The sequence below is a fragment of the Lepidothrix coronata genome, unplaced genomic scaffold, assembly GCF_001604755.1.
Source record: "Lepidothrix coronata isolate B3197 unplaced genomic scaffold, Lepidothrix_coronata-1.0 Scaffold12, whole genome shotgun sequence".
In the NCBI taxonomy this organism is placed as follows: Eukaryota; Metazoa; Chordata; class Aves; order Passeriformes; family Pipridae; genus Lepidothrix; species Lepidothrix coronata.
The window spans coordinates 2,341,460-2,364,260 of NW_016690192.1; the positions used below are offsets into that span (position 1 = coordinate 2,341,460).

At 40.7% G+C, this 22,801-nt stretch overlaps 1 protein-coding gene across 1 annotated transcript in view; it reads left to right on the forward strand.

Moving 5' to 3' along the window:
* Nucleotides 1–1,306: 1,306 nt before the first annotated feature.
* The window catches only part of ZFYVE9 (zinc finger FYVE-type containing 9), a 56,952-nt gene continuing 35,457 nt past the window's right edge, over nt 1,307–22,801 (forward strand). Inside the window, 5 exon segments of the mRNA XM_017805558.1 lie at nt 1,307–1,397; nt 16,950–17,054; nt 21,638–21,742; nt 22,503–22,783; nt 22,785–22,801. The exon segment at nt 22,785–22,801 is cut by the window's right edge and continues 1,807 nt beyond it. Of these exon segments, the coding sequence (XP_017661047.1) occupies nt 21,673–21,742; nt 22,503–22,783; nt 22,785–22,801 (368 nt within the window). The 5' untranslated portion in view covers nt 1,307–1,397; nt 16,950–17,054; nt 21,638–21,672.

The following is a 22,801-nucleotide window of genomic DNA, read 5'->3' on the forward strand; positions in this document are numbered from 1 at the left end:
ATTTCCAGCGGGATGGGCTGATGCTCTTGGAGCAAGGAGGCTTAGATTTTATCACCGAGGCTCATTACACCGTATTCCCTGGCATACGGGGGAAGTTAATGGAGAAGCCCAACTTGCTGGAAAGTGATAGCCTGGAAGTGTGAAGGCCTGAGAAGAGGGAATGGCTGTGCAACTGCATTAGCAGCCACCACACTCGCCTTTCCCTCCCTCCTGAGCTGACATGGCCCTCCCGCAGCTGGAAGGTCACAGCACTGCCCGAAGGTGAGGGGACAGCGGCTCCTTCCCATTCCCCCGGCGTAGAGCGAGCCCTTCCTGAGAGGGAGCTGGGACGAGGCGTTCCCGAGGTGAGGGTCCCAGATGCGAGGGACAGGGGTTCCTGAGGCAAGGGGGTCCTAAGGCGAGGAGTGAGGGATTCCTAAGGCTCTGAGCGCTCCGGCGGGAAGGGTGAGCCTGCCCGCGCCCGACAGGGGCTGTCGGTGCGCGATGTGTCCGGGACGGCAGCCCAGCACTGTGAATCCCCGCGCCCGCCGGACCGAGACACGCGCGGGAAGTGACATTTCCTGGAGCTCCCGAGCGCCTGCGGGAAGTGTCCCGCTCCCGGCATAGGCGGCCGCCTCCTCTTGGAGAGAACGGGCGAGGCTCCGGGCGCGCAGTCACGGTTTGGCATAACCTGTCAGCTCGCCATCGTGGCTCGCGTGAGGAACGAGCGCGTTTGCTTGTTGTTGTTTGGCGTGGCGTGTTTTCGTTTATTTCTAATTTCTGGAACCCTCTTTGCTGACGGCTGGACGTGCCTGTGAGCGGATGGCCCCGTGCCTCGCACCCTTCAGGGTGTCCCTCTCCGAGGGTGAAGGTCCTCAACGCGAAATGGCGAAATAACACGCGGACGGCTCCCAGCCGCGAGTGCTGCTGACCGGGGCGTGTACGGTCACGTTACACCCCGGCTGCAGCCGCCTGCGGGGCAGCTCCCTCGGTGTGGTGCGTGGGTGCCCCCCGGCCGGGCTACCGTCGGTGCCGCCCCCCAGCCCTGCGTGTCCGTCTGTGTCCGTCTGTGTCTGTCTGTGTCTGTCCGTCTGTGTGTGTGTTTGTGTGCCTGCGGGTCCCCCGGGCTCGGCGGGACTCCGCGCGGGGAGGGCGGCGGTGCCGGCGCGGACCCCGCGGCGCGGGGCGGGGGCGCGGCAGCTCCGCGCCGCCTCCCCGGCGGTGCCGCAGTGCCGTGCGCTGCCGCCGGGGCCGGGCAGGGGGCGCTGCTGCCGGGCGCTGCGGCGGCCTTGGCCGCGGAGGCAGCGAGCGAGCCCGGCTGGCGGCGGCGAGGGCGCGCCGGCCCCCCGCGCTCCCGGGGCAGCACCCGGGGGATCCCCCTCGCCATGCACGCCCGGCGGCGCCTGCTGCCTCCCGAGGTGAGTGAGCGCCGCCCGGCCCGCCGCCCCCGGGCCCGGCAGGCCGGGGTACCCCGCTCCCCAGGCCCCTGCCGCCCGCAGCGAGGCCCCGCGGGCGGGGAGGGCTCCGGCGCCTCCGCGGAGCCGCCGTGTCGCCGACAGCGCCGCGGGCCCGGGGGGCTCCGGGTGCCCCTCGCCCCGCCGCCCTTGTCTCCCGCACGCCGCCAAGGGGAAGGCAGCGGTCGCTCCCCAGCCCTCCCCGGCCGCCCCGCTCCTCAGAGCCCCCTCCCCGCCGTTCCCCCTCCGTCCCCGGGCGCGCGGGTCGAGTGACCCGCTCGCTCGGGGCACCTTTCTCCCCGCGCCGGCGATCCCGGGGAATGGGGAAGGAGCTCTGGCTCCCCTCGGGACCCCGGTGTGCCGGCGCGGGGCAGGGCGAGGCTGTTCCCGGGCAGCCGCGGCCGCCGGCCCGGCGAGGGGAGGATCCCTGTTTGCATCTCGTGCCCTTTTTATGGCCTGATCTCCGCTCTCTCCCGGGCAGGGAATGTTACTTGCTCATCCTGATGTGTAACAAGTCACTCCTGCAATGGTGGTAGTGGTGAAGGGGGATGGGGAGAGCGGGCGGGATGCGTTTTATAACATCTCTAATTACGTGAAATTGTGGTCATGTCTCACTCTAAGAATAACTGGCACTCTTGGCATGTCGGACTTTTTGCAGAGGTGGGCTGGTTACTTGCTTATAAATGTTACGGCTAAATAGGTGCCTATGGCAGAGGGTGGCTCAAGAATTGTTTTTATCTCGTTAACCAGGCTGAGAAACAAGTAGCAGATGGAAATTGATAGACTTTATATTTTCGTGTTAACGGTCTTGTTTATTTATAGGCAAGATATTCCTTTATTATTTTATGACAGAGGTTCTTCAGAGGGTGTAATTTTTACACATATTTTCATTCAGTTCCCATATTAAAAGTTAACTGAATTCTGTGAATCTTAGTTATTCAAACGTGGTTGTCTCAGATTAGAATTTCTGAATAACACTGCCCTCAATTTTTGGGTCCAGGCTGAATCCAAAACTAGAAGGAGCGCTGTATAAACAAGTAGAATAATAATAACAACAAAAAAGATGCTCTACTTGAATAAAAGCTTATATTTTCTTTGGGCATCATTTAGCTGACAACACAATGTCTGAAAACATTGTAATTAACTTTTATTAGCAAGTCATTTTTGATTGCGTGGAACGAATCCAAATTTTAGATATACCTTCAGTGGTGGAAACAACATCACAATCCTTTGTTACTGCCTGAACCCAGCAGTGTGCTGCTTTTTATAAAGTTACAGCATGTGATGCAAAATGAGAAGAACAGTCTCCTTGACCCAAGAGAGACAAAATTAAAAATCTCTTCAGAGGTTTGGGGAATCTGAAATGGAAGCTGAAGAAGGGTCTAAAATTTCAAAGAAGCCTCCCTCTCATTGAAGCCCCGATTCACACTGTACAAGTTACCATGTTCTGACACACTGATTGGTTCTCTTTGCTTTATGGGGCCTCCCTTAGTGTGTGAAAAAGGAAGAAACCCACCCCAAAACTGCAGTGCTGACTCCTGATAGTGGGTGTTGTTTTTGTGTGTTAGCTCTGAGTCAGTTATGAGGCCGGGGATTAAACACTTTCAAAGACACACATTTCAGGATCTGAGGCCTGGGGCTAAGGCTGAGATGAAATACAGTTTTTTTAGTTTGGCATAAAGTCTGACTGTGGTTGTCTCAGGGAACAAAGGTAGAGACTGAACAAAGATGCAGTATTAAAACTTGTGGCCAAAGAATGATAAGCTTTTAATGTCTGTTGTAGTCTGTCCACTAGCTGTGCCAGCTTTAGCAGAAAGCAGCTTGCTGGTTTTTGGCTCTACAGGCTATCTATAAAAAATTGCCTGGAAATTATTATGGTAAAGGATTAGAGTGAAGTTTTGCTTTTGGATAAAAGTTGGCCAAAAATAGATTTTTGTGTATTCATGTTTTGTTGTTCAGAAAAATCTTTTTGATGCACTAAGCCGAGAATCTTCCAAATAAAAGTGACTTTCTTGACCAAAAATCAGTTGAGGGACAATAGTTTCAGTGCACAGTCAGTCCCTGTGCTGATGAATCAGTGACCTTTTCCAGAACACTGTTGTGAGGCACCAGTATATTCACAGGCTGCTTTGAAAGTTTTATATAAAGGCTGCTGTTTATTTTTTTAAGGTGATTGAGATTAAAGAGACTGAAGAAATCGAAAGGTGGCCTGTTTATAGTTCTATTTGTGATTCTTTAGGAGACTTGAACTTTGAAATGGACAGAAATGTGAACTGACATGTTTGGTTTTCCCTGCAGTTGTTTCTGTGAAGCATTGAGAAATGTGTCCCTGCAATGATACTGTAGGTTTAGAAAGCTTTTTGTATCGATAAGAAATAGATAGTCAAGAGTAAATGGCTGAAAGTAACTGGAAGTATCGAGTTTTAGGTGATAGAAACAGCTTTTACTTCTGTGTTGGCTTTAAGTGTTGGCTATATCTTGCAACACTGGGAAAATTATATCAATTAATGTAAATGGATGGGAAGTTATAAAAGCTACATCAAGGATCCTTCGTTGACATAGTAGTTTCTACTTGAATTAGAATTCAGGAAAATTGGAATTCAGCATACATATTCATACAACTTTTTTGACTACTAACTGGAGCAAAACAGGCTATATAGTTATCAAAAGATTAGCACACTGAAAAATCAGTGTGATAAAAATAAATGACCATTATTATAATGCACACAAATATAATTTATATATAAAGAATCAGATTTGTTTTATAGAGATAAATTATTTTATTTTTACAGATAACTAAAGTACTTTCCTACTTACTGTTTGTTTGACTGGGTTTCACTTAATTGAAACAAAAGGACAACACAATTTCTTTTTTTAAATTTGGCTCTGAAGATTCTTTTTAGACATTGCACATTTGTAGATTTTAAGTTGCTCAGTTAAATCTTAATGAATGTATTTCTCAGCTAGTGTTTGTGGGAAGGAATGAGTATGAGTGTCATATTTAGGTTGTTAAACTCTGTCACTCTTTTAAATGTTAGTTTCTAGAGAAAATTGCAAGACGTTGCAGATCCCAGGACATTTTCGTTGGGATTGATGGAATACTGCACTCAGTGCTTTTGTCTGTGACAGGTATTTGTTTTCTGAATGTGTTTTATGTTGTTTTCTCCCTTTTGTATCACACACATGCAGAATTTGGGATATTTAGGAATGCTACTATTCAGATTGCCATAGCAGACAGGTGGAATACGAGAAATACTTCTAAGCTGAGTTTATATTCTTTCAGTGAAAAATTCCAGTCTGGATTATTACTGGATTATTACATCAGTAATTATATTACTGTTGTACTACTAGAAGGGATAAGCAGGGATGTGTAATATTGGTATTTATTCTTCAAGAAATAGCAGCCCTTCAGCCTCAAATAGGCTTAACGTGAATGGCAGAGGAAATCCATAAAGGTCATGACTAGAGAAATCTAACTAATTTAAAAACATAGGTTGAAGACAAACAGTGTATGGCCAGGAACTTATGGGTGACAACACTGGGTAAATTGTTCCTTCCCTATTCTTTCATCCAGATCTGCTCAAGTGAGAGGTGCCTTAAAGAAGCAAGTCCAGTCAGTTGACTTTTGCACAGACATAGTTCTGTCACAGTAAAAAAAAAAGGGTGAAAAAAAAGTGAGAAGCTATGTGAAAAACAGGTGTGGAGTCCCTGAAGCACAGAGAATCTACAGGTTGGAAGTGTGGAGCTGGAGTGCTCTCTGAATAGCTTGTGTGGTATCTTCAGTCTGAGTATAAACTAAGGCGAGAGTTGTGTTCGTTACGAAGGCCAGTGAGGAGAGAACTTCAGGAAACTTTACTGTTGTTTTGCTTCCATGTAAAATTTGATAATTTGGAAATGTCAGTGTGTGACAGTCGGACCATATGTTGTGTTTTGAAGTTTTGGTGTCACTGTATTAAACTTTTCACATATTTTGTCCCTGGTGTACATTGGGCAAATGAAAACATGGACTTCAGTGTCGGATTTCCACTTGCATTGTTTTTTTTGTTTATCTCTGTATTCTCAAGTAGCAATTACTAACTTTCATATGCAATTGTTTGCAGATAATGGTAGTGGCTGTACCTCTGTATTCTATCTCTGTATTATATAGAGAGTATATATCAATATCTTTGTCTTATTGCTATACATGTTAATTATTACTTATATCTCTGATGTTTTGATGACAACTGAAGCTACACATCTACCTATGAGTCAGTGGAGTCAATTTAGTATCAGGTGTTTAAGGGAATACTCTGAAGATCTAGAAAATTTCCAGTAAGCTCTGCTAGGATCCTCCAGGTTTTTCTGTCAAGAATTGCACTCCATGCTGCTTGTATAGATTTTGCTTCTGATTCTATACTTTCCCCTCCCCCCTTTTAGATAGCAACAAGGAAGTTTGATTTATTTTTTTTTTTAAAGATTGATTGCTTAATGAAGTATAATCAGACTTCACATTTGGAAATGGTATTGCCAGTTAACAGTTTTTCTAAAAATTTTTTCTGTTGGATTTCTGCTATGGTTTGGTTCCAAAATAGTAACAAAGGTGGAAAGCTCCCTAATGGAGGCTCGAGGTATCAACTGGTTCTTTAGACAGTGCTGCCGAGCCCTGGTCTGGGGGATGGCTTTGTATATGAAGTAATGCAGTAATGGATCTTCACCAGTCTCTCCCTGGTTTTTGGTCCGACTGGAGCTGAACTGACATTCATAGTAGTTATAAAAAGCACTAAAGCCTAATAACAGACAAAGCTGAAAGTATTTTTTTGTTTTTTTCTGCTATTACCTATGTTTGAAAATACTTCTATGTTGTAGAATTTAGTTTGGTAGCTATTTTAGGACTCTTCCCCAGCTATTTTTCACTAGTGACAGAGGAATTAGGCACGATCAAAGATGCTGTAAGTGTTTTCAGCCTTTCATTGTGTTGAGAAAAAAAAATCCCTTGTCCATGTAAGAGTTGGAAAACAAATACTATATACCAAATTCTGACTATAATGACTGTAATGTTTCAGTGTGAATTTCACTTATTGACTTCTTGCACTTCAATTTTGCCGAAGAGCGGTTGTGGGCCTGCATAAAAAGGCAAAATGTTTAGTGCATGTCTTCAGTTCGGTGCCTTTTTGTTGTTAGTGAAGTGGTAGCTGGGAGGAACCTGTCCTTCCCTCTTCCCAGCATACAAAGAATCCAGAGGTCACTTCTTATCAGGTGATAAATTGAAATTAGGCCGTACTTATATCAGAGCAGAGATTCGTGTGAGCTCTGTCAATTATAGAAGTGCTGTAACCGCCCCAGTAGCACTTACCAGCCTTTCTTCTGCATTCATGCAATTTGTAAAAATACTGTAATTGGAAAGGTTTTGTTTACTTCTGTGAGATACTGAAGCCTTTTTCTATAAATAATAGAACTCAAACTTTACAAACGTGCTCTGAGTACAACATTTGTATTTTACTGTAAGTTTAAAATTTTATTTATGGAAGTAATGTGGGTGAAATACATGAGCAAATTCATAACAGATTAACAGTGGATGAACATACACTGGTACATTTTCCCAAAAAGTAGTCTGATGCATTTAAAAGGAGTTGGTAAATGTTCAGTGTAAGAAGAAGATCAAAGAGCTTTCTGAATCGCAGAATAGCTTCTTTATCTGGAATGACACCGACTATTAGAGGAGCTTTTCTGTTTCCACATTCAGTTTTATTGTGTCAAAACTCTGCTTTGAACTCAGTGTACATGTTGACTTACCTGTTTGCACTCCAAGTGTGATCTAGAAGATTGATTTAGGAACACTAAAATAAAGGCCAAGCCATTTGAAACTATGAAACTATGAATTTATAGTGGATATAGTTGTTATAAATTCAAGAATTGGCAAGTCATATGAATATGCATAAAATTTATTGCTTGATCAGTTGACCAGTCAGATTATTGGAAGTTGTAAGATACTACAACAAAATTTGTAGATATTTTCAGATTTGTGAGGGTTTTGTTTCTTAGTTATTATTAGCTGTACTTTTCTTACATTTCTTTTAACCTAATCAATGAAACTTTTCTCATCTGTTTCCTTTTCTTCTCCAACAACTTTTTGATTTTTTTTCCCTTTCTCCTTTTTTTCAATGGTCAGATTTTAAGAGCAAGGTTGAAGAATGGTGTCATAAATAGTAAAATATGGGTTGGTTTCTGGTGATGTGGGTTCCTCTGGTCTGTGGTGCTCAGACCTCATTGTGACCTTGGGTGTGCCTCACATCCTCTATCTCTGAGATGAGACTTTTGTGATGTGTGTGGGGGTGACAGGTAATCCCTGCTCCTGTCATCTCCCCAACGTGCCTGACAGAATTCAGTTTGTATTCCTTCATCAAGTTCTGCAGCTCTGAGCTTTGCATATCAATTTAACCAAAATGTTTCTGTCCCAGGTTGGGAAGTGCAGTGCTGAAGAGGTGCACACCTTTTCCTGCAGATGTGCTAGAGGAGCAAAGGCAGGTGGGCCTCAGTGGTCTGTGCAGAAGAGGGGTGGATGTCTGTGCTGGAGATTTCTTAAATGAGCATGATATGAGAGAGAAAAGTGTATCCTGTGTGTCACCACTCCCACCAGCTGTTGAGTAGGGATAATGCCTACCTGCCTTTTGAGGACATCACAGGTCCAAGGAGCGTGTTGCCTGACATCCTGCAGTACTGAGGATGGAGAACTGGGTTTGGTTAAGCTGATTCTCTGAAGTGTTCAGTGGTTCTTGGATTGAGCCAGTGCAGCGTGCTGGTCCAGGGATAAAGGACCTCCCATCACTCCAGGTGAAACTGGGGAATCTAAAGTCCAGATTCATTTCTGCTGGCTGGGACTTATTTTTCATTCGTGATTCCTTACAGTTTGTGAAAGAGTTTGTAAGTAGCAGGGAAATTCTTACACAATCTGGAGATGGAGAGAACTGTGTTTTGTTTCCAATTGGAAGATGAGTTGAATGAGTTTATAGTCTAAATCATATCCTATGTTTTATGTATCAAAGACCTTTGAGATGCTTTATTAGTAAGCACTTTTTCTACCATCAGTGAACCGAAGGAATCTTGTTTTCCTGTAGATGTAAATCCTTTTTGCCCCATAGTATCTCTTCCCTTGCTTTCCCCTCTGCATTTAATCCCATCTTTCTCATATAACACCGTAATTCTGTTTTTTTTTTCCCAGAGCTCTGTGGATACTGATTGCCCAGTATCAGGTTGCTGCTAAAATACATATAGCAGCTTGCTTTTCCCTCAGAGGACAGTTCTTTGGATTTGTCTTTACTGTGTAAATGACACATATATATATTTTAAATATGAGCATAGAGAATAGTAAGTGAACAATATGATCCCATAATCCTAATTTCTGTAGGAGATTAAAGATGCAACACTTGAGAAGTGATAGCATCTGAACACTTAACCACTGTGTAAGTCCTCTTATTTGTGTTACTGAGGCTGTGAACGCTGAGTTCTCTTTGTAGGCTGGAGGAGAAACAAAAGTTACATGGTTCAAATATACCCAGCAAACCAGTAATGTCAGTGCAATTTTTTATTCCCTATCTACACTGTAATGCAGATAAATGAACATTTAATATGAGTTGAGATAATGTAAGAGGAAAGTTCCTTCTTTGTATATTAATTTTTTTTTCATTTATCTACCAGTCTTTTGGAAATAGCACATTCTCGTGTGATACTGTGGAAGTACATGCTATAGCTTGGAAATACAGGCTATAGGTTGGAAATGGCTTGCTCCTGAGACTTGGGTTTTTAGAGAAAGGCACAGGTATCCCATTTAGACCCTTTGGGGGGTTTATACTTCAGTACACAGCTACTGTTTCTGTTTGCCAGTCACACTGATAGTTTATCAGAGCACATTGGTTGTCATCATGTCACAAAGGTACATTGTGAGTGCTCTATTGGTTAATTCAAAATGAGTATTTTAATTATCCCTTATTTGGGGATCTTGAAAGTATGTGCAAGGCCCACTTCTTAGGTTATATTATTAGCAAATTACTTTAAAAAACATATATATTGAAGCAGCCTCTTAGCTGAAACATCAAATTGCACTGATTGTAGTAATTTCATACTGAGTTTTTGTATAAATGATGAAGGCAGAATAAAAGCCCAGTGTACTTCATGTGTTTCACAGTTCTTTCTTGACTCTTATAAATGTAACTTTAAAAGGTTGTTACTTAAGCACCAGTCTGCCTTTGTGCTTTTGTGCTTCCAGTAATTATATTGGTGTACTGGTTTAATAGCCTCTATATTGTATTTACCTTAGTTTCACTTAACAAGTCACCCATAAAATGCATTTTAACCTATCTCTGGAATTTGCACATAGATTTTATTTTTTTTTTATACTCCTGTAGAGTGAACCTGGGTTTTGCTGTGGTTGGCAATTAGAAATTGCTTCTGAGACTCATGGGCAATAGAGACCTGTATGTGTGGTGGTTTTATTCCCCTATTCTTTTCCTACAGTACTCCTTTTTGCTGTATTTTAATTTTTTTGTTTGTTTGTTTACTTATTAAACTTGATTTCTGTACAGATGGCTTTTAAATGCTGTTGTACCTTCTGCTGTGGGGAAATATATAGTTGTGCCTCCTATGTATTCAACAAAACATGTCTTAACTAGAGGTTTCAAGCATAAATGCTTGAGGGAAGTGGGTAGCTGTGCTGATCCTGGATGTTGAATACTGTGTTGGATTATGTGTCAAAAATTGCATTTCACAGGCTGAAAGGCTGAGGGTTTACATGAGTTTGTGAAGGAGCCATGATGATGGTGAATAATGATGAGGATGGGCAGGAGGTAGGTTGACAGTTACAACAGTGTCTTAGGATTCAGCTGTTATTTCGACCACGTGGTTTGTTGTTTTTTTTTTTCCTTTTTGATATCCATTTGGTCTAAAGACTAATTTCTGTTTGCAAAGTGGAGGCATCACCATTGCTATTGGTTTTGCTCCCACTGTTCCTAGACATGAGGAATAATATGATGTGGTTAATAAGGTTGTTTACGACTGGTATGTTTACAAACACCAGTGGCTCTGAACAGTAATGTTAACACATGGGGTTTCTCATTTTTTTTTTTTAATCAGAGGAAGAAGGAAGCATGGGCAGGATGAAAGAAAACAGGTGCTGGAAGAAGTGAATGAGGAGGGAATGCGAGAGGGGAAAAGAAGACAGACAGATGAAGAAAACAGGAGTATGGCACAGTCTAAGGAGGGGTAAAGAGGTAGGGAGTCAAGGCTGAGCAGAATCAACCACCGCATCAGCGGACAAAAGAATCAGGGGTTTCTCAGTTTTGATGTATGTGAGAAATGTTGCATCTGAATTTAGGAGAATTTGGTGTTCCTAGACCTCTGTAAGATTTCTGATAACTGTGTTAATACTCATAACTCATTAATAATAAATGCCTTCAGATGTTTTGGATTTTTATCTGTTAAGCCTTTATTTCCTGTGACTGCCAGCAGTGATACAGAATTATGGGCACTTAGTATTATAGCTGAAACTTCCTTGAGTCTAACATAAATTTCAGGTAAATGTCCTGATTGCTCTAGTGGTACAATATATCAGGGAAAAGAAAAAGGCTTTGCAGTGAACCTAAATGCAAGTTACTCACCACTTCTGTTGGTTAGTGCTCAGTCCCTTCAGCCCTGGTAAAAGCTTGTTAATGGACCTCAGCAGAGATGGGAACGATGCTCAGAAGTAGCAGTTTCAGTACACGGTGTTGCCACGGATTATTGAGTTGTATGGAGTGAGTTACAAGTTACAGATGACTTGAGACACTGTGAACATCAGCAGTGATGTGAGATCATGATCACAAACGTGGGAGTGAACTTTGCTACACTGACAACAATGTTTTATAATGTGCTTGGTGGAGTATGAATAGAAGGGTCAACACAAAGTGGCAATTAAAAGTTACTTACTTTCAGATAATTTCAGGTTGAAGGGAGTATGAGACAAAACCCCATAGATCTCTGAAAACTTATTTTCAGGGAAGCATGGTAATCCAGCTCTACATAATGTAGGATTTGAGAAATAGTAACTGTTTGCTGTCTATAATTATGATATTTCTTTAAAACGTGTGTAAGATTTTAGAACTCTGTTGTCAGATGAGCAGAAATGACCACTGTGCTGTTGGAAACTGTAGTGTGCTGATAAAGGTGGCTTTAGTAGCTGACTGATGCTCTTCAGTAGAAAGGGACTGTGGACTTCCAGAGTGTTTTTCTGTTCAGCTTGTCCTTTCTCTAAAGAGCAGCTGAGGGCATAAATTGTGTCACTTCTGGCAGCTTCTCTCCCCAGTGGGTACAACTGGAATTGATGGGCTGGTAAATGGTAGCAAAGCAGTTTCCCTTTTTGCCCATTGTCCTTCTCATCTGTCCCATTCTGGTTGTGTTGACAGTTCTGGTTTTATTATCAGATAGAGATTTTGTTCACAGCACCCACAGGTATCAGCCCCTTTATAAAAAGGCCAGTTCCTTGGCAGTGGGAGGCTTTTAATTACTGATTCTAGGGGACCTTATTGCACAAATCTAAGGAACATCTGAAATAATGTTGAGTCTATTTGGGTTTCATTCTTGTTTCTACCCTACATTAGAAAGAAGAAAAATTCACAAAGTATTAGAGTACAGGATTGATCCACTCTGAGATAGATAGCATGTGGCTTTAAATAATTTTATTCTTCAAATCTGTTAAACACTATAGTCAAACTCTTGTTTCTCAAATACAGAAACATAAAAATTCAACCTATAAACCTACTTATTCTGTATGTTTCATTTGTATTTGAAAAAAGGTAAGTAACAGCTTCAGATCAGTATGTTAAATGGATTGATGTTTTTAAAAAATGTACATTGTTACACTGATGATATTACATGGAATCCATGCACAAATTAAGAAACATGATTTCATATTAAATTTATGTTTAATGCATTAGCTTTTTGTGGTTTACAGTATTTTAAACTTGGGAGTTGTATGAAGCAAAGTGTTATGAAACTTTAGATATATAAACCAAATTTTGAAGTGACCTCTGTGAGCATATGAGTAAGCTCAGGAAAGAATTTTCTCATTTTTTTTCCAACTGTTTTCCTCTGGAAAAACTTGCGTGGAAGGCAGAATTGCAGTGTAAACCTATCTGTTTGTTCTTCCCAAGAGCAGGGATGGATCCTGTTCCAGGCAGTCCCAAGCAGTTACATAAGCAGGACTTGGTTCCTGTCTCCAGGTGCTCAGGGCCCAGCTGAGGCTGCTTGGCAGGGCTGGGGTTGTATCAAGAAAACAAATCAATTGGTTTCTCCTTGAAACAGTAAAAAGGGTAGAAAATGGAATTTATTTTCTACTGTAAAGTGCTGTAAAGCAGGTGTCCTTTCCAGTTGGGCTGCTTTTACTTTCTGGAGCACGAAGGTTGAGGATGCTGCTGGAGTTTTTGTGTCCCCCTGTTACTTTTGACTGTGATGTTTCCTGCAGCACCTCCTTGAAGTTGCTGCTCTTTTGAGGGCCTTACTGCTGCTCAGGATGTGTGAATGTCTCCTTATGGAAACTTGGCTAGAGACAAAAGTGAAATAATGGCTTTAAAATGGCGTGGGGAAAAGTCAAGGCAAAAGATGTAAATATTAGTGAAATCGTTAGAGAGACTGTTCTGCTTTAGGCATTGTCCAGCTCTGTTTGCTCAGTTGATTGGAAAAAAAGACAATTCAATGCAACATTGAAATAGTTTATCTTTGTCAGCATTCATGGGTAGTGAGCTGGTACAAAGTGTTGTATTACACAGAAATAGCCTGTCATGCCCCAGTCTGCTCTTTGGTGCATTTACATTGGGTAGTAGGAACATCAGCAAATTATGGGAAGTAAAGCTGAAGGATACTTGGTCATCTGGAGCTTTTGGTGCAGGGAAAGGATTAGCAACAATTGTATCTTGTTTATATTTGTTACATTTTATCTCTTGCTGCTGCTGTCAGTGTTTCTTATGAAATGGGTTTGTAGTGAGTTTTGATGGGATTTTCTAATCCTGAGCTGTGGTTCAGACCATGTATTTTTAAAAAATTCTGTTGTCATTTGCTGAGTATCCTTTAATAAATTAGAATTTTGAAAACTATCATTCTCTCCTCTGGTTGCATTGCATGACTGCTGCTTTGATTATTAATAGAACACTGCATTTTGAAATGTTTCATTTGGGGCCTAATCTGAAGTCCTTGCCATTGCAGGCATTTTCATGTGTGTGACAGATATTGGTACTGCTGTGTCAGAAACTCTTTATAACACTCCATAACAAGTAATAACCTTTGATTTGGCACACACTAGGTAGAAAGAGCTCCACATTTTGGGACAATATGGTTGGGGGTGTAGTAAATTGCCATTATTGCAAGCATTACATCACTTGAGTGAAGAACCCCCAACTTTTCCACTTGTGAAGATGTAGCTTCCAGAGTAACTGATCAGATAAAGTGATTTATGTTGTATAACTGATGTGTGTCCTGTTTCCCCTCTTGTTTAAGGACTCTGATTTCCTGTTGATGGAACCCCTTGCTATGGGATTTCTTACTGCAGTTTGTATTCCTGCAGAGTTGGGCCCTGAGCACGTCCATGTCCAGAGTCTCTGAATCTCCCATCTGATATTTCAGGGTGTAGACAAGGGATGAAGTAAAGATATCGGCATTGAAATGTGGATTTGCATTGGAGATAATGCCTAGTTCAACTAATCTAACCGTAATAAAGTGCCTTAAAATGGCTGCAACTGTCTCCCTGCCTACTCAAAGACATCTTCTCCCCGGTAGCACGTTATAGAGGATCTCTGGTGTAGTTAGGAGTTGGATCTTTGCCAGTAGATGGAAGCATTTTTTAGCATCTCTTCAAGCTTTGAGCATTTTCTGCATTATTTTAACATAGTATCAGAATTGCTTCTTTTTCAGTCTCTTTCCATTTATTATAAGCTATTCCAACTTGTGCTACTTCAGATTACTTCCATTTAACGTTGTAAACATTTTTTACATTCCTTTTTTTGTGGAAGATATTTCTAATTTTATACTTTTAGAGTTCTTTGCTTCTCTTCTTCATCACTTCTTTATTCTGGGCACGTCTCAGCTTGTCAAATTTCTCTTCAATTTCTGTTTTGCTTTTGCAGTAATTGGTAGTCGCCTTCTTGGAGTTCCTGAGGGAAATCAGACATGGAGGGTATAACCAAAGCAGCACCTGAGTGATGCCACTGTAGGGCAGGAGACAGAGATGTTCAGCAACCACTAGCAGAATAGATAAGACACTCAACTGCTCAAAGCAGCAAACTGGGCCAGCAGAGATACTGGGCCTCCTCCCTTTGCAATGATGTCTCAGTGGGCCCATAAATTTTCGTTGGAAATGTGTGTATTTTTTTTCAGGTGTGATGGAACCCCTTTTTTAGCAGTGTGTGTGATTCGTGACAAACCTAATAATCCTGAGGTTATATGTTGTTGTGAGTATTCTTGACTCTCATTTGTAGTTATTCTTTTTGTGCCAGGTTTTTATTTAAATATACTTCTCTTACATTAAAATCTTATTGAAAAAATAGTTTGTGTCTGTTGCCAACTTGTTTTGCTTTTTCATGAAACCCATACGTTATAATTTACTTTTTTTTTTTAATTGCTTTTTGTTTAAACATATTGCATTCATATCTGTAAGCTTGCTTTGATTTTTGCATTGATCTTTGGAAAGGAAAATGGCTGCTGAGAGTAAATGTTGAACTGTAAACAAAAAGCTCCAGGACCTCCAGGTAATAGCTCTTCCAAGCTTACTTTGGAGACTGGGAGCCATTGATTAGATCTGTGTTCCTCTGTGCAGAATGGTTACGGACAAAAAAGTCATTACCTGGGAAGAATGGAACAAGGAGAGCGGAGCAGAATGAAAACAATGAATAATAAAGCTGCACTGTTGCCCTGAGTATCACTGCCTAGAAGGCTTGGTGGCTCAGGGCACTGGTGTCAGCACAGGTTCAGCTGGGGGTTGCCGGGTCTGATCCGTTTCTGATCAGGGGAGCTTGAACTTTGTGGTTAATGTGTGACTGGTTTGTGTGAAATGTGTCCAGTGTTCGGGACGCAGCTGACAGGCCTTGTCATAAATCCCAGGCAGAATTGTCATTAATTGATCTGTCTTTTCAAAGGGGTCATGAAAACTGAATCATTTTCCTCCACGAGAGGAGAGGCCATGGTGGTGGTACAGAGAACCTTCCCCACTGCCACACTACATGACAGGCCTTGAAAAAACTTATTCTGAAGCCTTTCAGTGGAATTAAATTTCCTTCACTCCATTTTTGCATGCATAGGAAGCCTGTAGAAGAACATTGTAATAAGATAATATCTACTATTTCTCAAATATCCAAAATTTATCTTAGTTTATAGAGGTGGAAGTATATATATAGCATCGGAAATTGTATACAGGAAGAGTTCTCTTGGCATCCAAAGCTGTGGGATTCTGAGTTTGGAAACAGTACTACTCAGAGTGTTACTGTTCAGTTCATTAGTTTCCTGGAATTATTACTGTAGCTTATTTCTGAAAAGAATAATAAACAACCCTGGGAAAATTGTAGTGTAACATTCAATATTGCTTTCATACATGGAGAACTGATTTTTTTTTTATTTTTAATTCTGTTCATTTTGCTGGAGGTTTAAGATTTTTTTCTAACATGCTGCAGCTTCATCAGAGAGCACTAATAAATATTTCAACTACCTAACAGGTCAAAATGCCAGCACCAGCAAACCTTAACACATGAATTTAACTTATCTTACTCCTTGTTGCACTTTTTGTTATAAGCTCAGTCTGTTTTCTCTGCCCATGGCTGTGTGGGATTTTTGAGCTATGCTGACTGTTAAGATGCAGCCTGTGAAAATGAGCACCTGACCTACAGAAATGCTGTAGTTAGGAGAGCAAAACAGTTTCTTCTGAAGACCTTTTTTTTGGTCTTCCCTGCTACTGAATGTTGATGCTGTTGTGTTTTTTGTGAGAAGAAGCCTTTAGGAAATGAAGGGAGCCTAAGATTGTAGGGGAAATAATTTGAAGACAAAAACCAGTTGTTTAGCTCTAACAAAATCAGTGGGAAGCTGATGAATACAGTTTACAGAATTCAGAGGGCTGTGAATTTTTGTTGAGTATCAAAGCTACTAGCTCTTTATTTTTGGAAGGCCTATTGTAGTGTAATATAATTAATTTCAGAGTCTGGTTTATAAATTGTTACAGTCAAGGTCATCAGGAATGCAAGGACAGTTGGAGTTGCTGCCTTACTCTGAGGATTTACAGTTAAGTGAAGAATAATAGTAGGTAGGCAGCAATGTGGGGTTTATTAGCAACATTTTTCACCAGACTATTGGAGAGCAATAGTGGCATAGTGCACAGATCCCTGAATTTAAAGCTGCAAACCTAATCCAGATCCTTGGAAACTTGCAGCATTTGGCAAATGTGCCTGTGCTGACTGCAGTCATGTGTTGAAAAAAGCATGGTTTGTGGTGGAATTGCCAATCATAAAATACACATTTGTATTTTCTTTCTAGGATCAAGTAGAACACCCCAATTCAGCAGAGCTGGCTGGTTGTGCTGCAGTCACCATGAGGAGGCACGGGGGCATTCATTTCCTAACATATATGTAAGAGAAAAAGGTAAGAGGCAAGTTCTGCTTTAGAATATAATGCTTCATTATGTACTTGAAATACACAGGGGGTTATTGTATTCTTATGGATATATGTTTATATACATAGAATTTATGTATGGATGTGTCTCATATAGAAGATGATGGAGTATTTTTAACATTTTGTTATTTTGTTTTTTACTGAGAGTAATTGCCTTGTTTTAGAGCAAAGATTGTCTTCTTTTGTTTGGGAGAGGGGAGAGGCGAGCAAAGTCTTCTTGCTCAGCCTGTGCTGTAGACAGATCTCATCAGTTAAAAATACAGCTATTCCTGGACTCTGAACAAAGTGTTCTTCACAGCAAAGGTGCTTGGCTGCTTCCCTGCAAGGGCAGGTAATACACAGATCACCAAAGGGAGCTGGAACAATGTTTGGACTTGACTATTGTTTCTTGGGATTGAAGGAAGTCTTCAGGAGTACCAGACCCAATAAATTAGTTTGCCCAGTTGATCTGTAGTTCCACGTGGTCATGCTGTGGGAAAATGACATTTTCTGGGTATCTGATTTTTATCAGGAAGAAAAAGCAATGTTTGGTTTCCGTTTGATCATATCCCTTGTGACTTCCATCTTAGGAGCTTTTCATGTATACTGTTGGTGAGGACTGTAATAAACTATTTGAACATTTTGTTTAGTAAGAGATTACTGAAACATGTAGGTTCACAGTTTCATATTGCAAGAGTAGGCTCCACAGGACAGCATGATAGAAAATCCTGAGATCTTATTCTGCTTCTGTACATACTCTCTGATTTTTAGGCCTTTGCTGTGAGGCTCATAGTTGTATGTTGATATTATTTCCTTTGGTGCATTTTTTGTTTTAAAGTTTTAATGTAATTGTGTGCTGGTCGTCCACTGTTGAAGACAATTTGAAAGACTTAAGGCTGTCGGTTCCTGTGGTGAAAAAATCCTGCGGGTAATTTAGGATGTGCAGTGTGGAACATCATGGGTTACATAATTCCTTATCACAGAGACCAAAACAAATCTGATTCTTGCTGCTTTGCAGGTGCAACACAAGGCCAGTCTCTTGGTACAGCTCATTCCTCAAGGAGGAGCTGGCATGTGGGATATCTGAGGCAGTCTCTAAGGTCAAGCCTGTTCAGAAAAACATCTAATTTTAAGGAAGGTTTTTCTGTCCTTTATTTCTGTCTCCTTCCCTCCCCACTATTCAGCTAAAGTTTGCCTTATGTCTGAGTGCAGTGGTGATGAGGGTGGTGATTCTGGGTACATATGACACAGACATTCTGGGACATGCACCTTTGTACTTAGACATCAGGGGACAGTAGAGCATGTAAACTTCGTAAAACATAAATACTTAAGTTTTAGGAAAGAAGGTGGTGATAAGCCCATGCTGTTGTATGAAGAAATTGATAAGTAAAACACAGAGTTTCTGAATTATGCATGATCTGTGATCCAGTGGGAGCTTGAAAATAATCTGATCTGACAGGCTGCATGTTTTAATCTGCTTTTTGCCCTGGAAGACAGAAGATAATTCTGCAATGGGTAACAAGTGGTCTTGGGTTCTGGACTGACTATACCAGTGGATGGTACCATTGTATTAATCTTTTTTTGTACACATAGTTAAAATGAAATATATAACTTTAATATTTAATGGGTTTTTTTGCCTGTAGTTAGTCTGTTCTGCCAAATCTTTGCATGGAGGACTGTATTTTTGAAAAACCATCTTATGCTTTCCACTCCTTGGTGGTTTATGTCTCCTTCTCCTTGCACTGGCACAGTATCCTCTCCTTCATATTGCTCATCCCAATATATACTAACTTAGGAAGTGTCTCCTTTTTGGCAACTTGCAGCTACAATTGCCACTGAAATTTCTTCCTGATTTACTCTTAGTTTCATTCTCCCTTTGAGTTGTGTGTTTGCTCCTGAGCTTCTCTCCATGCTATGACTTAGAATAGATGAGCAATGCTGAAGAGTACAACTTATACAACTATTAAGGATCTTTTAAAAATGTCATTCCAACCTTTGTACTAAGAGGAACTTTGGGACTAGAATAATTCCAGGAGTCTTTATAGTGGCACCTGTGGGTTGCAGTCAAAAGTTTCAAAAGACCTGTAAAGGAATATGCTTCTTTATGTTAGATATTTCACAAAAATATTCAAAATAAAATTAAATTATAAACCACAGGGAAAACAGCTTCCTAATTATTACAGCATGCTGTGTTAGAGCATTTTATTTTGTGTTTTGATCTTGAGTTGCTGGCTGTGGAGAGCTGAAGCATTAGATCTTCAACTGGCAAAAAAATGAGTTGCTGACAATGTATAATCAGGAAACGTCGCTGGGATCTGTTCGAACACAAGGACTCGTCCTCCTTTTCTGTCAGACAGAGGGCATTAAGGACTTGTGTGGCTTTGGCAGTGTGTTTTGCCCTTGGACAGAAATTTCTAGAAAAGCTTCTGGGATTGTTGTGTTCTTTAATATAATGATAATAATTTTAGATGTTAGACCTGAAGATTTGCAGCTGACCTTTTCTGAGCAATACCTCCTTGTGAAGACAATGAGATCTCATTTAGTGTGGCTGTCAGCTTAGTGACTGTGAGTTTAAAAATAAAAGGTTCTCCATATATCCTGATACATCAGTAAGTGAAATAACAATGGTGATATAAAAGGTCTTTTCTCTGTTCAGCTGGAACTCACGAACACAAAAATTTTGTGTGACGTTTTTCAATCCTGCAGTGCTTCACTGACAAATACTCTTCACATCACTGACCTCAGTGGTAGGACATTGCCTAGGAATAATTATTCATGTCTTCATCAATTGTTTGCTAGGCAGGAATGTTATTATAATGTAAATGAAATACGTTATAAATTGATGTGAAATTATATGGTATTTTGTACAAAACAGTCTTTTTGAGACTTCTGAAATGCAGCCTGTGATGAAGGTGGCCAGTTTTTCCATTGCTTGTGTTATAACCTGTGCATCATGTAAATGATATAGACATGCATCTATTTTCTCTGCAGGAGTTATCTAAAATCCCAGATCAGAGGACAAATCTGGGAGTTTGTAAGCTGACGAATCTAGTTTATCTCTGAATTTTTTTGCAAAATGGTCTTTTTTCTGTTGATGCTTTTTTGCAATTTTTAAGTTACTGGTTTACTTTAAAATTAACTCTTGTATATATCTTTAAAATGTGATTTAATCTGATTATAACATGATTTAGTCTGATTATATTAAAAAGCAATATATTTATGTTGTATCATGATCACCCTTTGAAACAACCATCTATCAAATTTGAAGTCAACCATAAAAACTTGAAGTCTGCATTTTGTGATATTTTGGTGCACAACTTTGTACCAGTAACCTGTTGCCCATAACAAATACAAAACCACATTCAGTGCTGTATTAATGCAAATACAGGTGGTTGATGTTTTCCTCAAATCCAGGTACTCTGGTGGAGATGGTAAAGTATTGTTTTAAACTGGAAACTTCTCTGCTGTGTTTGTCGTGTCTGTTGTATCCGTGCTGTAAGAGAGCAGGTTTTTAATTAAGCTGTCGGGTCTAACACTGCTCCACACTGCAAAACAAGGTTCTCACCCTCTTCCCCTCCACTGCCTTATTTCACAACAGTGAAAGCCAACTCTGAAGAGAATAAGGCTGTTTTGGGTGATGTTCAGAGAACAGATCAAATCAAGGTCTCTCTGTGGTATATAGGTTATGGCCCACATTTTCCAGGGAAAATGTCTTTTCTGGTAGTGAATGTTTGGAAAAATTGAATCTGGATGTCATCTTGTTACAAGGCTTTGGAAGAAAGAAGTCTGTATTCCTACTGTTAGGGCAAAATGTTATTTATTGTGTGAAGGTAGAAAGTTATGTAATGATTTAGGGTTGAGTTTTTGATTTTGTTTTGGTTTTTTTTTTCATTTCTCCCTTGTCGTCTTCCTCTGTAGCCTGAGAGCATGATGTTTTGATGACACTATTTACTTGTGTGCATTTTTCTAGATTTCCAGTGCCTGCCTTTCAGGGAAACAAGGATTATTAAAGCAGACATTTTAAGAGCCAGCACAGTTCAAGTAACACCCGTTAAGTCCCTTACCAACTTTTACAACTATGAATCTTTGAAGCATCTCTGGGAATTGAGGAGTGACACAGAATACTGCTAGGCTAGTATACATTAAAAAATGAGAAGCACGGGGAGTTTAAACTACTTGTTCAAAGCCACATGAGCTATTTGGTGGTAGCACAGAACTGAAAGTCGGGTCTTCAGATTGTTGGTTGGCCTTTCTGGTTCTCTAGACTGGTTTTTTCTGACTGGTGTCAGAGCAGTTTTGCTCTTACCACTATGGTGATTCTGATGGCCAGACACATTAATGTGAGAGACTGGAGGTAATAAAATCCAGAGCAAGTTTGGGGAGGTTGTTAATCTGAATCAAGCAAGTTTAAGCACACAAATAATTTTTATTCCTGGAAAATACTTTTGATTTATGTATGTAATGTATGTAAAATTTGATTTCCAAGGGACTTTCCCCCTTAAATCAGGACACTGGGTAGTGGAACACTGCTTGACTGAAGGTTAAGTATCTGATTGTAATTTGTTCTCTGGCAGGTTCAGACAAGGATCTGGTGGTCGTTCCCTGACAAATGGAGAACTATTTCCAAGCAGAGGCATATAACCTCGATAAGGTTTTAGATGAATTTGAGCAAAATGAAGGTGAGTCATTTTGAACAAGATTGTAGATGCACATCAGATGTATTCTACAGAGAGCAGTATTGAAGAGGCAGAGATCTGTGACACTCTTTTTGGTTTTGAGTTGCAAATTAATCTCAGAACTTGCAAAAAACATCTGTTAATTTTTCATGGTATGCCTTCAGTGTTTCTTAGTATTCTCTTCTGTTTCCATTAATCTTGTTTATTTTTGTAACATCTCTCACTCTTTTAATAGCAAATGTTCTGTACACTTTTAAAGAAAGGTTTTGTGAAGCTTAATCTCAGTAGCAATATTTAAATCATTTATTTTAAACAAACCAGGCAAAACTTATTTTAAGCTTCTTTTGCAGAAGTGTTTTATTAGATCACATAAATCATATAATGAAAGTTATCCTTGAAGCATTAAATTTTTTGCTTAATCTAATTGCTAATTCTGTGCCGTCAAGGAAGTTGAACATTTTATGGGGGTGAGAGTCTTTCTAGGCACTTCTAGTTGTCTAAAGTACATTAATCAGTACTTTAAAGTTGCAAATTCAACCTGATACTAATTGGTGTAGCTCTAAATTCCTGAGTTCCGGAAACATTATGCAATTACACTGCTAATGGTTGATCCAAAAATGTTGGTTATGGCAGACGCGTTTTATTATTGTGCCCGTATTTGAACATCTCTGCATTTATATTTGGGGCATTCTAATGCAACAGAATTAATAGAACCTGTAGCTTCAGCAGGACAGTAAGTTCTCTAATTGAAACCCTTTTCCAGATGCCGCTGTCTCACCTACCGTGCTGGGTGCAAAGTGGAATCAGATCCTAGATCCGCCTTCTCGCCGCCTGTCGTTCAACCCAACCGTGGCCAACGTGAATGAAGCTACAACTCCTAATGAATGTCAGCAGAGGGTAAAGGCTTTCTCCTTGTCCCATTCAGCGACTACACCAACAGGAGGAGGGGATCACTGTGCTAATGGGAAGGATTTTGGCATAAGCCCAGAGACCCCAGCCATGTGGATTGATGATCAGGCAGCAGCAGACGATCAGTTGATTAAAAGAAACCGTAATCGTGAT